Source organism: Pristiophorus japonicus, chromosome 6 (assembly GCF_044704955.1).
Source record: "Pristiophorus japonicus isolate sPriJap1 chromosome 6, sPriJap1.hap1, whole genome shotgun sequence".
Taxonomy (NCBI): Eukaryota; Metazoa; Chordata; class Chondrichthyes; family Pristiophoridae; genus Pristiophorus; species Pristiophorus japonicus.
Genome location: NC_091982.1, coordinates 225,768,305 through 225,785,479, shown reverse-complemented (window position 1 = coordinate 225,785,479; position 17,175 = coordinate 225,768,305). Strand labels below are relative to the sequence as shown.

Sequence of the window (17,175 nt, the reverse complement as noted above, 5' to 3'; positions counted from 1 at the left end):
ATTATTGTATTCAGTTTTGGGCACCACACTTTAGGAAGGATGTGAAAGCCTTGGAGAGGGTACAGAGGAGATTTACCAGAATGGTACTAAGGATGAAGGACTTCAGTTAAGTGGAGAGACTGGAGAAGCTGGAGTTGTTCTTCTTAGAGCAGAGGTTAAGGAGGAGATTTGATAGAAGTTTTCACAATCATGAAGGGTTTTGTTCGAGTAAATAAGGAGAAATTGTTTCCAGTGACAGAAGGGTCAGTAATCAGAGAACACAGGTTTAAGGTGATTGGCTAAAAGAACCAGTGGTGACCCGAGGATTTTTTAAAATATATGCAGTGAGTTGTTGCGATCGGGAATGCACTGCCTAAAAGGGCGGTGGAAGCAGATTCAACAGTAACTTTCAAAAGGGAATCAGATAAGTATTTGACGGGAAAAAATTACAGGCTATGGGGAAAGAGCATGGGAGTGTGACTAATTAGGTAGCTCTACCAAAGAGCCGACATAGGCACAATGGGCTGAATGCCTCCTTTTGTGCTATATCATTCTATGATTCTAATGCTGATCATGAGAGATGGGTGATACGAGAAAAGTGTAATTGGAGTGATAATTGAATTCCTATCCCTGGAAAAAAAGAAGTAATAACATACCACCTAGGGAATATTCTGCCTTCATCAAGTATTTTTTCATTATTATCAAGTTACTTGACATTGCTAGATGGCAACTTAAATGTCAATATATTGTTCCTGATTTTACATCTTTTTCTTCAATTTAAACAGATTGGAATTTCATATCCAAATATTAATTTTTTTTACAGAATCATCACACATTCTGATTCAAGCTCAACTCCTAACTTCACTAAGTATAACAAAACAATACATGCAACTATAAAGTGCTGACCACTTAATACTCACATCTATTTTTACTAATATTAGTGAAGACAGGAATTTCACCCCAAGGGCTAGATAGCTTTTTAAATTCTTAAGCCAAAAGAAAATAGAATTTACATTTATAAACTGTCAATGTTGAAATATATCCCAGAGTGCACGATGAAGGCAGTAAACCCTTCTGCACAATTGTGCATTACTAAAGTCAAAAATCACCTCAGATACTTTCTCTTTTAGCTTAAGTATGAATTATCTTACAGAACCAGCCCTTCAGGATTGTTGTGCATCCACATATCACCATTAGATTCTATACGGGTGAAATTCGGCGACGTCAAACTTCAATGGAACTGAAGACGTGGACACGTGGGGCTAGAAATTTGGTGCAAAAACGGTATTTTTATGCCAAAATTACCATTTTCGCTTTGCTTCCATTAGTATTTGACCTTTAATTTGCGCAGCGGTAAAAATCGGCATTGCATGAGGATTCGCGGCGCAAACCGCAAATTTTGGCAACTTTAGTCCGGGGCCAATAGCGCTGCGAGAGAGGCCGTGGGAGGGGAAAAAACAAAAAAATTGGGAAAAAAAAATATTCATAAAACATTCACAAAATCCTTACCTACTAAATTGCTGAACAAGAATTAAAAAATAAAAACTTTAACTTACCTTTTTTGCAGGTCTTCATACTTACTGCTGCTGGCAATGCAGGATTTTCTCTGTCGCTATTCTGGGCGCAGAATACGGCTTCGGAGAGAGCAAAATTTTGGGCGAAAACGCTATTTCAGGTCCTGCACGGCGGCGCTCCTCTCCCCAGCGGTATGTGGAAAACGCTGCCACAAAAAAGTGGCCAAAGTTCCCACCAACCAGGTTTTCGCCGCACAGGGTGAAATATCCCCGAAAAACCAGTCGCAAAGTCGGCACATTTCTAGCCCGTGGGGCGTGTAACTGGCGGCAGAAGCAATACTGCCTGATTTGTGTCCCCGCACAAGTTGAATTTCACCCGCTATTGCTACTTGAACAGGAAATATCTGACATGTAGGAATGCCACTGAAATATCCTGAAGAAAGACAAGCTAACAGCTACCTTCAAAAACCCTTATAAACCCTAATGTACTAAAATCCCAGTACAGAGCTTCTGGACCTCTGCTCTCCTTAATCGCAAGTCAAAACTTCCATATGGTCTCAGCAGATACATTGCCAGGTCTAGTCCAATATAAATTGCTCCTACAATGCCCAAGAAATGATTGTATGTCAGCATGTTATGACACACATTAACTGTGCCCATTATTCTAACTGACTGACATGAGATAGATCAGCTGCTTGGGTCAACTCTGAAGATGCATACCCGTATTAACTTTCTACTTGGTTTTTGGCAGAGATGGGGTGCACTGCTGACAAAAGATAATGGGGACATTTAAAGGGAGGCAGCATTTACCTTTATAAGTCAGTGACTGCATGTGGGGGAAAAGAAAGGCTGCAGGTAATTGTAAAACATTTCACAAAGGGTGGTTGGGGAAAATGTGGTTCGTGAGAACCAAAGGCTGGCATAATAAGTGTAATAGCAGAAAACAGAGGTTGTGGATTAATGCAGCAGCACTTAAACTCCGATTTTCCAAAAAACAACCCCCCTCAAAAAAACGGCACAGGCTCGACGGGCCGAATAACCTTCTGTGCTGTAACTATTCTATGATTCTATTACAGACCACATATCAAGCTTTCTCTGAAAAATGTACTGTTCCCCAAGGCTGACATCCCTCACTCTGAGAGCAAAAAAATCAATCACAATTAAAAACGTATTTTAAACCTTAATTAAATTCAAGCTAAAGCAAAAGAACCCTTTTTCTGACAGCACTGAACACACCATACTTATTAGGGCACACAGATGTGCAATTCTGATGTTCTGACTACGAACAAGATTATAGGGTTGAAATTGCGCTGTGCCAGATTTTTAATGAAAACTTTCAAACATTCATTCGAAATGTTTTTGTCTTCAATTTTAATGAAAATTTGAACATGTTTATGTCAAATGAGCTGATTCCTTTGTTAAAATAGCTCACAAAAGAATTAATTGGAACATGTTAATGTGTTCATTACCAATATAAAGTGTGATTTCATCTTGCATATCTTTGATCTGCTTCGTGGCTTTCTGATGCAGTTTTAGAAGGTCCATTCTAACCACTGGGGCATCAACAGCAGAGTCAAGAATTCAAAGTTCCTTTAAGGGAAATAAATACGAGAAACATTCTCCTAAATGGCAAAATGACAATATCTATTTATAATAAATTATTTACAGTTATTTGTGTTGCATTCTTCCAACAAATTTGAAAGTGTATACAGGGTATATATATATATAAAGTAACTGTATACAGGGTATATGTATATATATATAGCAACTGTATACAGGGTATATATATATATATAGTAACTGTATACAGGATATAGCAACTGTATACAGGGTATATATATATAGTAACTGTATACAGGGTATATATATATATATAAAAAACTGTATACAGGATATAATAGCAACTGTATACAGGGTATATATATATATAGTAACTGTATACAGGTATATATATATATATATATATACAGTAACTGTATATTTTGGCTCCACAATTTCCACACATGAATTGTATTAAACACAACATTGATGCATTTGATGATGAAGAATGATGACAAAATTGTGAACCTGTGGAATTCTCTACCACAGAAAGTTGTTGAGGCCAGTCCGTTAGATATATTCAAAAGGGAGTTGGATGTGGCCCTCATGGCTAAAGGGATCAAGGGGTATGGAGAGAAAGCAGGAATGGGGTTCTGAAGTTGCATGATCAGCCATGATCATATTGAATGGTGGTGCAGGCTCGAAGGACCGAATGGCTTACTCCTGCACCTATTTTCTATGTTTCTAAGTCTTTTCACTCCGTGTAATACTCAGAACTTTATGGCAACCCATATGTCAGCATCTCGTCCCATGAAACTTAGAATACTTTTTAGTTCCGTGAATAGAACATGGCATATTTTGATGTCCTGAAACCAAGAAGGTCTCTCATTTCATTGCGGAATTTGGAGAGGTCCTGGCGTAGTTCATTCAGGTTCTCTTCAGTTGCCTGGTCTGTGCTATGCATCTTCTGTCTCATGACAGTAAGGTAACGGTGGACCAAGCAACACATTACCTTCTGATAGTTTTCATCTCGCTTATGTTTCAAGGTCTTCCATTCCTTGTTAGATTAAAAAAATAAATGATTAAAGAGTGGTTTATCATTCACTGGAGACCAACATCGATCATATGTGGGAATGTCTTTAAGATGCTCCTTAAAGCCTATCTCTTTGACTAAGCTTTGAATCACTCGTCCTAATATTTCCTTCTTTGACTTGGTGTCAGTTTGTCTGATTTCACTCCTGTGAGGCGCTTTGGGACGTTTTACTACATTAAAGGCTTGATTATAAATGCAAGCAGTTATTGTTGATAGCTTATATATAATTTATAAAGATGAATGGGATTAACTACAAGTGTTTCTAGTTCGTCCTTAGCATGCATTACACCCCAGCTGATTAAACTCACTAACAATTTAAATATAGGACAGGATAAGTTTAACATTGTAGATGTGTTGCTATCTCTAGTCATTTGCTTTTCACAGAGGTGAGCATCACATTATTAGGTAAGTAGGGCTGCTGATCACATATTTTGTTAAGATTCTGTCATTGAGTGCTCTATGATTCCGACTCTGTAATTACAATTTGCCAGATGTTTTCTTACCTTGAGGCTGTTTTGTCGTTTCACCTTCCCAGAACTGGTGTGAGAGCAGATCCACTTATTGAGACTGGTGAAGAGATAGCAAATGGTTTTTGGGGAAGGGATGATGTTGAAGGGTGGGGGTAAAGTGCATTTGTCATCAAAATAACTCAGCCACAGCTTTGCACGGGCAAATTTCCACTCCTTGTCTTCATGGTTCTAGCAGAAAAAAAATGAAAAAATAAATAAAACTCTGTAATTCATCAATGCAAATGAGCAAACAATTATAGACCAAAATATAGCAGTTTAAAATATTTGTTTTGATTGGAAGATGTTTAAATATTTTGTTTTATGCTCCCCATATAGCAAGCACAAATTCAGAGCCAACAGGGCACATGCAGCCAGTCAATCTTTCAATACCGGGTACTGGGAGTGAGGGCAAATGGTCTCGGGTGACCAATCCTATAATGTAATTCCCTATAGAAGCATTTGTCCTCTGCCAGGTGAGCCAATGTGAGATCAGAAACCCAATGTGTAGAGAGAACACAGGCAGATATCTGCACCCCACCACACTCGGCCACAGCAAATTGATCCATGATCACGCTGTCCTCAAGCCCCTGAATATAATTTAAAAAAATAAGTGGTATATTTAATAGATAGCTGGATGCCTGTTGATGCATCAAAAGATAATAACCAAATTGTTGCGATTATACGATCTTAATTCTACTGTTTATGAAGGAGACTGAGCAAGCATGGACGGAGATAATGAAATCCTTAATGGAACATTTTATAGCCCCAGTTTTGTTGACATAACTTGAATGCCATCTGTGGAATGCAATAGGTAGCTGAATAATAATAATAATGCAGATTACAACGCTCAGCTGAAATCCTGGAGCTTTTTGCATAATTGCTGAAAGAAATTCTACAACGTTTTCTCCTCCAAGAGTTTTTCCCTCGGGAGAACAATTAAGTTGGGGAGCCAATAACAGTCAAAATTCAACAATCTCCACTGGATTCGGCAGGTTTGACAGACGGATGCCCTTTCTTTCTACACATTGTTTTTCTTATGAGTGAGCTCATCTTCCGAACAAATGAGAATAAATTTGAGACTTAAATTCATTTTGACAGCCATTTGAATTGTTTATAATGTGGAATTGATAGTGAATGTTTTAATGTCAAGTGTACATAAGAACATAAGAAATAGGAACAGGAGTAGGCCATTTGGCCCCTCGAGCCTGCTCCACCATTCAATAAGGTCATGGCTGATCTGATCATAGACTCAGCTCCACTTCCCAGCCCGCTCCCCATAACCCTTTACTCCCTTATCGCTCAATTATCTGTCTATCTCCGCCTTAAATATATTCAATGACCCAGCCTCCACAGCTCTCTGGAGCAGAGAATTCCACAGATTTACAACCCTCTGAGAAGAAATTTCTCCTCATCTCAGTTTTATTCCACTCTGTTGGCGATTGTATACTGCACTATTCGGGGCATCTTAGTAAAAGCAGTTTGAGAAGTTAAGTGGCTTTGTGGATAACACTTGGTCCATATGATGTCTTGGATGGTTTCAGTTGCATGAGGGGGAGCGGCAGGGGTTCAGAGAGGAATTTTAAAGAGAATTGTTTCCCTTATTGTCCTTGCATTTTTCTCTTTCTTTGCATCCCCCAGGAGATTGCACGACTGCAGGGGGCGGGGTGTTTAGTCATGATGCCCAAGTCATCATGAGATGTGGGGCAGACTTGGTGGGCCAGGTGGTCTTTTCCTGCCTGTCAGTTTTGTATGCTCATATGGCTACATGATGTAGAACCTCATGGATTCTAACTTTTGTAACACACGGTGGGATATTTTCTGATTGGGTTTGCTCGAGAATATTGTGCTAATTTCTGGCTGTTGAAACCTCGACTCAGGAAGCACCCGGTGAAAACAGGCAAGAACCTCATTTAAATATCAAAATGTGGAAGGGATTATGCCACACGTTGTCCGGAATCTTACCCACGCTGTGCGTGCGAGTTTGGAGGCGGGCCGTGATTGACAGTTGAGCGGAAGTCTGCTCTAAACCTGCCCCCTTGTGAATTTACCAAGTGCCGGCTCTGGCTGCGGTTTGCAGACCCAACACTAAGCAGCGTGTCAAGTAATTGAGATAGTTAATAAGCTGCTTAAAGATAAACAACATTTTACCAGGTCCTAACTATTTTACCAAGTTTTTACGAGGTTCCCACCCCTCAGGGATCACGTCAGGTAAGTGTGTCGGGTTCTCAACAACTCTGGATTGGTTTGACTAGTTGACAGCTGCCGACGTATATAAAAGCTACCATTTCACAGCTGTTCAATTTCCAATCTTAGAATCTGGAGCCTTCAGGAGTTGGAGTACACTTTTCAGACCCGCTTCCTTAAATTGGCTGAGAGTCTCACAGGATGGGCTTAACAAGCCCTAGCCACACAAAATCATTTGGACAGAGCAGGCTGCAACGATGAGTGTGGTTCCAGCACGCACTCAAAGTCACCCGCTTCGCTCCCGAACCAGTATGAAAAATCGTGGCCATTATTTCCTGATTTCTTAGTTGTAGGATGCGCATTCATAATTGTGTCCATTATGTAAAATGGCTATCCTGGTTTGCTAGATAATAAGTGTATGTAGTTTGTTTACAGGTAACAGTGAGCTAAGCATTTACAGTCACTTCCTAACTGATTTTCTTACTTGTTTTTTTTTGTCTGCTGACACTTAGGTTCTCTTGAGCTTTCCAGGGATGAGGGACTTTAGTTTCGTGGAGTTGTTCTCCATAGAGCAGAGAAGATTGAGAGGAAATTTGATCGAGGTGTTAAAAATCATGAGGGGTCTGGACAGAGTAGATAGAGAGAAACTGTTCCCATTGGCAGAAGGGTCGAGAACCAGAGGACACAGATTTAAGGTGATTGGCAAAAGAACCAAAGGCGACATAAGAAATGTTTTTTTACGCGAGTGGTTAGGATCTGGAATGCGCTGCCTGAGAGGGTGGTGGAGGCAGACTCAATCATGACTTTCAAAAGGGAACTGGATAAGTACCTGAAGGAAAAACATTTGCACGGCTACGGGGAAAGGGCGGGGGAGGGGGACTGGCTGAGGTGCTCTTGCAGAGAGCCGACATGGGCTCGATGGGCCGAATGGCCTCCTTCTGTGTAACCATTCTGTGATTTTGTGCCAATTCTATTGCATTTTCACTGCCACCAACTGCTACCAGATTTTCAATGGGAAATTCCACCTATTGGATCTTTTTGGAGGAACAAATTAAAGATATCAGAGGGCTACCAGGAAGATCAGACTGTACCAGAGATACCCCCTCACCCATGTCTACAGACCTTGCTTTGGCAGAAAATCAGTGCATGCAGAGGCTCCTATTCCCAATGGAGGCTGGATTAGCAAACTCATGGCATGGGTACACTATTCAAATACACAAATAATATTATGCTGGATGGTTCTTTGGAAACACTGCAATCACAGTATGTTATTTTTTAATGGGGTGCTGAAAAACCCAATTGGTCACACACCAAGATGCCACCAACCATATTTGGACGCACTGTCATACCTATCTGGAAATGGCTGTGAGGAACTAGCTTCACACAGTTCAGCAGAGAGTCAGATGCAGAGTTATGTTACCTGTTAGAAAATTTACTACTGGGCTCATAAATCATGAATTTTGAGTACTGGTGCCAATATATACCTCAAAGTGGTTTACTCAGGAACTCAGAGTGCATGAATTAGTGTTAATATCAAACTTGCAGCATTTTACTTGCTTCTTTCGTGCCACTGTCACATCATGACTGCAATCAATAGTTGACCTTGTGGAGTGACATAGCAGTGAACTCCGTGATATAGAAGATTAGAAAGCCACATGGATGAGTACACAATTAAAACTTGATTAATTATCAAATATATTAGTCATGCACACACATATATATTAAGGGTCAGTTCTGAGATTTCACCAGGACTTGTATTTCAGCACTATGAGATGATCGGATCGGAACTTAAGAAACTGGCTTACATTCAGGTGCATACTGTAAAAGGGACTTCTGTTTTCTGCTATGGTCTAGTAGCAGCCAAGTGTTTGTGCTGATATAACACTATCACATTAAGGAAAGGCTAAAAGAAACCTTGTAAAATGGTTGGGTTACTTTCTTCCAGCCAGATTCAGACCGAGCCAGGAAATGACTGCAGCATTATCTTAACAATTTGAATGACTAGGGATCATAAATATAAAATCGTTCCTAATAAATCCAATGATGAATTCAAGAGAAACTTCTTTACTCAGAGTGGTGAGAATGTGGAACTCTCTACCACAGGGAGTGGTTGAGGTAAATAGCAGAGATGCAATAAAGAGGAAGTTAGTTAAGTACATGAGGGAGAAAGGAATTGAAGGATATGGTGACAGGGTAAGATGAAGAGGGGTGGGAGGAGGCTGGTGTGGAGCATAAACACCGCATGGACCTGTTGGGCTGAATGGCCTGTTTCTGTGCATCATATTTTCTATGATGAAAATATAACTGTATGATGATTTTTGTTAAAAACGATCACTGATCACATGACTTACAGCTATCATCTGGAAGCTTTTGTGTAGCATGGCTACCAGGAGCTTAGTCAGGACGATCACAACCACCACGTTATATGTGCCAATGATGAGTGCTCCAACGAAGGACTGCAGGTCATCGGTGTAACTGAACCTTGTGACGAATAGTGCCACATGCGCCAGGGAGAAAATGTACCAGAACAGAGCATAGCAGGTCCCAATAAACCTGGAGGAAAAAGAGACAGTGCATTAACTACTGGCCTACCAACTCAGAGAACAGCAGAGTAAAAAATCAAAATCGAATCCTTACAGATGTTGAACATCTCCATCCAGAATGTTCACTAGACATAATAGGACTTACATTAGCAGATTAGATAAGAACATAAGAAATAGGAGCAGGAGTAGGCCATTCAGCCCCTCAAGCCTGCTCCGCCATTCAATGAGATTATGGCTGATCTTCCAGCTCAACTCCACCTTCCTGCATTATCCCCATATCCCTTAATTCCCAAAAAAGTATTGACCTCTGTCTTGAATATACTCAATGACTGGGCATCCACAGCTCTCTGGAGTAGAGCATTGCAAAGATTCACAACCCTTTGAGTGAAGACATTTCTCTTCATCTCAGTCCTAAATGGCCGACCCCACTGTTCTCGGCGGTAAGCCGAGCGGAGTGCAGCCGGCGGTGGTGAGGCCTTTTGACACAGGATTCTTCGGCTCCAGAGTTGTGCACATGGCTCTCAAGCGCCGCCCCCGAAAGGCGAGAGACTGCCGGCCTGAGGGCACTGTGGGGGTGGGGGGGAGAGACTGGGGGGTGGGGGTTGAAAGAGAGAGAGAGAGAGAGAGACTGGAGGTGGGGGGGGGGGGGACGAGAGAGAGAGAGAGAGACTGGGGGGGAGAGAGAGACTGGGGGGGAGAGAGAGACTGGGGGTTGTGAGAGAGAGATTCTGGGGGTTGTGAGAGAGAGAGACTGGGGGGAGAGAGAGAGAGACTGGGGGTTGAGAGAGAGAGACTGGGGGGGGGGGAAGAGACTGGGGGGGTGAGAGAGAGAGAGAGATAGAGACTAGTGGGATGAGAGAGAGAGAGAGAGAGAGAGAGAGAGAGACTGGGGGGTGAGATAGATTCTGGGGGTTAGGGAGAGACTGGGGGGGTGAGAGAGAGATGGGGGGGGTTAAGAGAGAGACTGGGGAGGGTGAGAGAGAGAGAGGCTGGGGGGGGGGGGAGAAGAGAGGGAGAGAGAGAGAGAGAAAGAGAGACACGGGGGGGGGGTGAGAGTGAGAGACTGGAGTGGGGGGAGAGCGAGACTGGGGCGGTAGAGCAAGACTGGGGGGGGGAGCGAGCCGGGGGGGGGGGGGGGGGGGAGAGGGAGACTGTGGGGGGGGGAGAGCGAGACTGGGGGGGGGGGAGAGCGAGACTGGGGGGGGGGAGAGAGCGAGACTGGGGGGGGGAGAGCGAGACTGGGGGGGGGGGGAGAGCGAGACTGGGGGGGGGGGAGAGCGAGACTGGGGGGGGGGGAGAGCGAGACTGGGGGGGGGGGAGAGAGCGAGACTGGGGGGGGGGAGAGCGAGACTGGGGGGGAGAGAGCGAGACTGGGGGGGGGGAGAGCGAGACTGGGGGGGGGAGAGAGCGAGACTGGGGGGGGAGAGAGCGAGACTGGGGGGGCGGAGAGCGAGACTGGGGGGGGGGAGAGCGAGACTGGGGGGGGGAGAGAGCGAGACTGGGGGGGGGGAGAGCGAGACTGGGGGGGGGGAGAGCGAGACTGGGGGGGGGGAGAGCGAGACTGGGGGGGGGGGAGAGCGAGACTGGGGGGGGGAGAGAGCGAGACTGGGGGGGGGAGAGCGAGACTGGGGGGGGGGAGAGCGAGACTGGGGGGGGGGAGAGCGAGACTGGGGGGGGGGGAGAGCGAGACTGGGGGGGGAGAGAGCGAGACTGGGGGGGGGGAGAGCGAGACTGGGGGGGGGGGGAGCGAGACTGGGGGGGGGGAGAGCGAGACTGGGGGGGGGGGAGAGCGAGACTGGGGGGGGGAGAGCGAGACTGGGGGGGGAGAGAGCGAGACTGGGGGGGGGGGAGAGCGAGACTGGGGGGGGGGAGAGCGAGACTGGGGGGGGGGGAGAGCGAGACTGGGGGGGGGAGAGCGAGACTGGGGGGGGGAGAGCGAGACTGGGGGGGGGGAGAGCGAGACTGGGGGGGGGAGAGCGAGACTGGGGGGGGGAGAGAGCGAGACTGGGGGGGGGGAGAGCGAGACTGGGGGGGGGGAGAGCGAGACTGGGGCGAAGAGTGAGACTGGGGCGGAGAGTGAGACTGGGGGGGGGAGAGCGAGACTGGGGGGGGAGAGAGCGAGACTGGGGGGGGCAGAGAGCGAGACTGGGGGGGGGGGAGAGCGCGAGACTGGGGGGGGGAGAGAGCGAGACTGGGGGGGGAGAGAGCGAGACTGGGGGGGGGGAGAGCGAGACTGGGGGGGGGGAGAGCGAGACTGGGGGGGGGGGGGAGAGAGCGAGACTGGGGGGGGAGAGAGCGAGACTGGGGGGGGCAGAGAGCGAGACTGGGGGGGGGGGAGAGCGCGAGACTGGGGGGGGGAGAGAGCGAGACTGGGGGTGGAGAGAGCGAGACTGGGGGGGGGGGAGAGAGCGAGACTGGGGGGTGGGAGAGAGCGAGACTGGGGGGTGGGAGAGAGCGAGACTGGGGGGTGGGAGAGAGCGAGACTGGGGGGTGGGAGAGAGCGAGACTGGGGGGGGAGAGAGCGAGACTGGGGGGTGGGAGAGAGCGAGACTGGCGGGGGGGGGGGGGAGAGCGAGATTGGGGGGGAGGGAGAGTGAGACTGGGGGGGGGGGAGAGTGAGACTGGGGGGGGAGAACGAGACCGAGGAGGGAGGGAGAGCGAGACTGGGGGGGGGGGGGAGAGCGAGACTGGGGGGGAGAAAGAGACTGGGGGGAGAACAAGACTGGGGGGGGGGGGGGGAGAGCGAGACTGGAGGGGGGAGAACAAGACTGGGGGGGGGGAGAGCGAGACTGGGGGTGGAGAGCGAGACTGGGGATGGAGAGCGAGACTGGAGGGCAGAGCGAGACTGGAGGGCAGAGCGAGACTGGAGGGCAGAGCGAGACTGGGGGGGGGGGAAGAGAGAGACTGGGGGGGGGGGAAAGAGACTGGGGGGGTGGAGAGAGAGACTGGGGGGGGAGAGAGAGACTGGGGGGGAGAGAGAGACTGGGGGGGAGAGAGAGACTGGGGGAGAAGAGAGAGACTGGGGGGGAAGAGAGAGACTGGGGGGGAGAGAGAGACTGGGGGGAGAGAGAGACTGGGGGGGAAGAGAGAGACTGGGGGGGAGAGAGAGACTGGGGGGGAAGAGAGAGACTGGGGGGGAAGAGAGAGACTGGGGGGGTGAAGAGAGAGACTGGGGGAGAGAGAGAGACTGGGGGGAGAGAGAGACTGGGGGAGAGAGAGACTGGGGGGGGAGAGAGAGACGGGGGGGGGGGAGAGAGACTGGGGGGCTGGAGAGAGAGACTGGGGGGGAGAGAGAGACTGGGGGGGAGAGAGAGACTGGGGGGGAGAGAGAGACTGGGGGGGAGAGAGAGACTGGGGGGGAGAGAGAGACTGGGGGGGGGGAGAGAGAGACTGGGGGGAGGAGAGAGACTGGTGGGGGGAAGAGAGATACTGGGGGGGGAGAGAGACTGGGGGGGTGGAGAGAGGGACTTGGGGGGGGGAGAGCGAGACTGGGGGGGGGAGAGAGCGAGACTGGGGGGGGGGAGAGCGAGACTGGGGGGGGGGGGAGAGCGAGACTGGGGGGGGGGGAGAGCGAGACTGGGGGGGGGGAGAGCGAGACTGGGGGGGAGAGAGCGAGACTGGGGGGGGAGAGAGCGAGACTGGGGGGGGGGAGAGCGAGACTGGGGGGGGGGGAGAGCGAGACTGGGGGGGGGAGAGCGAGACTGGGGGGGGGGAGAGCGAGACTGGGGGGGGGGGAGAGCGAGACTGGGGGGGGAGAGAGCGAGACTGGGGGGGGGAGAGCGAGACTGGGGGGGGGGAGAGCGAGACTGGGGGGGGAGAGAGTGAGACTGGGGGGGGGGGAGAGCGAGACTGGGGGGGGGGGAGAGCGAGACTGGGGGGGGGAGAGAGCGAGACTGGGGGGGGGGAGAGTGAGACTGGGGCGAAGAGTGAGACTGGGGTGGAGAGTGAGACTGGGGGGGGGGAGAGCGAGACTGGGGGGGGAGAGAGCGAGACTGGGGGGGGCAGAGAGCGAGACTGGGGGGGGGGGGAGAGCGCGAGACTGGGGGGGGGAGAGAGCGAGACTGGGGGGGGAGAGAGCGAGACTGGGGGGGGGGGAGAGCGAGACTGGGGGGGGGAGAGAGCGAGACTGGGGGGGAAGAGAGCGAGACTGGGGGGGGCAGAGAGCGAGACTGGGGGGGGGGAGAGCGCGAGACTGGGGGGGGGAGAGAGCGAGACTGGGGGTGGAGAGAGCGAGACTGGGGGGGGGGGAGAGAGCGAGACTGGGGGGTGGGAGAGAGCGAGACTGGGGGGTGGGAGAGAGCGAGACTGGGGGGTGGGAGAGAGCGAGACTGGGGGGTGGGAGAGAGCGAGACTGGGGGGGGGAGAGAGCGAGACTGGGGGGTGGGAGAGAGCGAGACTGGCGGGGGGGGGGGGGAGAGCGAGATTGGGGGGGAGGGAGAGTGAGACTGGGGGGGGGGGAGAGTGAGACTGGGGGGGGAGAACGAGACCGAGGAGGGGGGGAGAGCGAGACTGGGGCGGGGGGGGGAGAGCGAGACTGGGGGGGAGAAAGAGACTGGGGGGAGAACAAGACTGGGGGGGGGGGGGGGAGAGCGAGACTGGAGGGGGGGGAGAACAAGACTGGGGGGGGGGAGAGCGAGACTGGGGGTGGAGAGCGAGACTGGGGATGGAGAGCGAGACTGGAGGGCAGAGCGAGACTGGAGGGCAGAGCGAGACTGGAGGGCAGAGCGAGACTAGGGGGGGGGAAGAGAGAGACTGGGGGGGCGGGGGAGAGCGAGACTGGGGGGGAGAGACTGGGGCGGGGAGAGAGAGACTGGGGGGGAGAGAGAGACTGGGGGGGGGGGAAGAGAGAGACTGGGGGGGGGAGAGAGACGGGGGGGGGGGAAGAGAGTGACTGGGGGGGGGGAAAGAGACTGGGGGGGTGGAGAGAGAGACTGGGGGGGGAGAGAGAGACTGGGGGGGAGAGAGAGACTGGGGGGGAGAGAGAGACTGGGGGGGAAGAGAGAGACTGGGGGGGAAGAGAGAGACTGGGGGGGAGAGAGAGACTGGGGGGAGAGAGAGACTGGGGGGGAAGAGAGAGACTGGGGGGGAGAGAGAGACTGGGGGGGAAGAGAGAGACTGGGGGGGAAGAGAGAGACTGGGGGGGTGAAGAGAGAGACTGGGGGAGAGAGAGAGACTGGGGGGAGAGAGAGACTGGGGGGGGAGAGAGAGACTGGGGGGGGGAGAGAGACTGGGGGGAGAGAGAGACTGGGGGGCTGGAGAGAGAGACTGGGGGGGAGAGAGAGACTGGGGGGGAGAGAGAGACTGGGGGGGAGAGAGAGACTGGGGGGAGAGAGAGACTGGGGGGGGGGAGAGAGAGACTGGGGGGAGGAGAGAGACTGGTGGGGGGAAGAGAGATACTGGGGGGGGAGAGAGACTGGGGGGGTGGAGAGAGGGACTTGGGGGGAGAGAGAGACTTGGGGGGAGAGAGAGACTGGGGGGGAGAGAGAGACTGGGGGGAGAGAGAGACTGGGGGGGGGGGGAGAGAGACTGGGGGGAGGAGAGAGACTGGTGGGGGGAAGAGAGATACTGGGGGGGGAGAGAGACTGGGGGGTGGAGAGAGAGACTGGGGGGGGAGAGAGAGACTTGGGGGGAGAGAGAGACTGGGGGGGGAAGAGAGACTGGGGGGAGAGAGAGACTGGGGGGGAGAGAGAGACTGGGGGGTGAAGAGAGAGACTGGGGGGGGGAAGAGAGAGACTGGGGGAGAGAGAGAGACTGGGGGGGAGAGAGAGACTGGGGGGAGAGAGAGACTGGGGGGGGAGAGAGAGACTGGGGGGGGGAGAGAGAGACTGGGGGGGAGAGAGAGACTGGGGGGAGAGAGAGACTGGGGGGTGGAGAGAGAGACTGGGGGGGAGAGAGAGACTGGGGGGGAGAGAGAGACTGGGGAGAGGGGGAGCGAGACTGGGGAGGGGGGGCGCGAGACTGGGGAGGGGGGGAGCGAGACTGGGGAGGAGGGGAGAGAGACTGGGAAGGGGGGGCGCGAGACTGGGGAGGGGGGGGAGCGAGAGAGACTGGGGAGGGGGGAGAGAGACTGGGGAGCGGGGAGAGAGAGACTGGGGAGGGGGGGAGAGAGACTGGGGGGGGGAAAGAGAGAGACTGGGGGGGGTAGAGAGAGACTGGGGGGGATACTGGGGGGGGAAGAGACTGGGGTGGGGGGGGGAGAGACTGGGGGGGAGGGAGAGACTGGGGGGGAGGGAGAGACTGGGGGGGAGGGAGAGACTGGGGGTGGAAGGAGAGACTAGGGGGGAGAGACTGGGGGTGGGGGAAGAGACTGGTGGGAGGGATAGCCTGGGGGGGGGGTAAGGGAGAGACTGGGAGGGGGAAGGGAGAGACTGGGGCGGGGGGAGGGAAGAGAGAGACTGGGGATAGAAGAGAGACTGGGGGGGAAGGAGAGAGACTGCGGGGGGGGGAGAGAGAGACTGGGGGGGGAAGAGAGAGACTGGGGGGGGGGAAGAGAGAGACTGGGGGGGGAAGAGAGAGAATGGGGGCGGGGAAGAGAGAGACGGGGGGGGGGAAGAGAGAGACTGGGGGGGGGGAAAGAGAGAGACGGGCGGGGGGGGGAAGAGTGAGACTGGGGGGGGGGAGACGTACGAGAGAGAGAGACTGGGGTAGGGAGAGAGAGACCGGGGTGGGGAGAGAAACTAATAAAATTTGTGTTAAAGTTCATTAATAAAGGAGTAAATAAGGCTTTATTAGATCATTTATATTATTACCTAACACTAGAAAATACTAAATCCATTAAAAAATACATCAAACTGTGGAGAACTATAAAGATCTGTGTAAAATCAAACAAACCTGTCAGCACTGTGTACATACCACCCACTTAACATCCACTTAAAAGCACCTTCTCCTGGACAGTATGCCGTTCTGGCGGTATGTCGGTGGTATGTCATGAATTTTGCACTTTTTGGGCGGTATGTCAGCGGTATGCATGGGCGGGCACTGTGCATACCGCCCAGTGGAATGTCACTGATGAATTTTCTGCCAGGTGGTATGTCAGCGGTATGAAGGTGTTTTTTCACCAAAATCCTATTTTTGGCCATTAAGCGGGCGGTATGTCGACGAATTTCAGGCCCAATGTCTCTGCCATTTCCTTATTGGAGCTCTATCTGGATTGAAATCTATCCCTGGGCACTGGTGTGGGAGGGTGAGAGGAAGGACACTGCTCAATATGACGCTTAGAGCACCAAAACCTGCAAAGTACAAGATTTTTCACTTCTTTCGTGGCATACACTATCTGCAGTTGGCGGAAAGGTCACTGTCAGTGCCAATCTGAACTGGATAGTAGGAGAGACACAAGGATAGCTTCGGGATAAGTCCTTCAGATATTCCCTCCTTTCTCTGGCGAAGTCGTTAGTCTCTGGCAAGTCTTTAGAGTGACACATGGAGACTGGTAACCCAGCTGAAGAGAGATTGCACCTCTCACCATGACATTGCAGCTCTAATTGGTCTCCTCACCCAACCACCCAGGTTCGACATTTTTAAAATACAATTCTTTCCAAATTTCTAAAACAGTCATGCCATATGTTCAATCAGAGGTAGCATGAAATGAGGATTCTAACTAGAACATTTGATGCCTGAAATTCCAACATTCTCGAGCAAACCCGATCAGAAAATATCCCACCGTGTGTTACAAAAGTTAGAATCCATGAGGTTCCACATCATGTAGCCATATGAGCATACAAAATTGACAGGCAGGAAAAGACCACCTGGCCCACCTAGCCTGCCCCACATCTCATGATGACTTGGGCATCATGACTAAACACCCCGCCCCCTGC

The 17,175-nt window shown here is 51.1% G+C and overlaps 1 protein-coding gene across 1 annotated transcript in view; it reads right to left on the bottom strand.

The window, feature by feature from the left end:
- Positions 1-3,485: 3,485 nt before the first annotated feature.
- The window catches only part of trpc1 (transient receptor potential cation channel, subfamily C, member 1), a 112,423-nt gene continuing 98,733 nt past the window's right edge, over positions 3,486-17,175 (bottom strand). The window contains exons 11-13 of the mRNA XM_070883658.1: positions 9,170-9,371; positions 4,629-4,823; positions 3,486-4,089 (exon numbers count right to left, since the gene is read on the bottom strand). Coding sequence (XP_070739759.1) covers positions 3,862-4,089; positions 4,629-4,823; positions 9,170-9,371 — 625 coding nt within the window. The 3' untranslated portion in view covers positions 3,486-3,861. The remainder of the gene's footprint in view (positions 4,090-4,628; positions 4,824-9,169; positions 9,372-17,175) is intronic.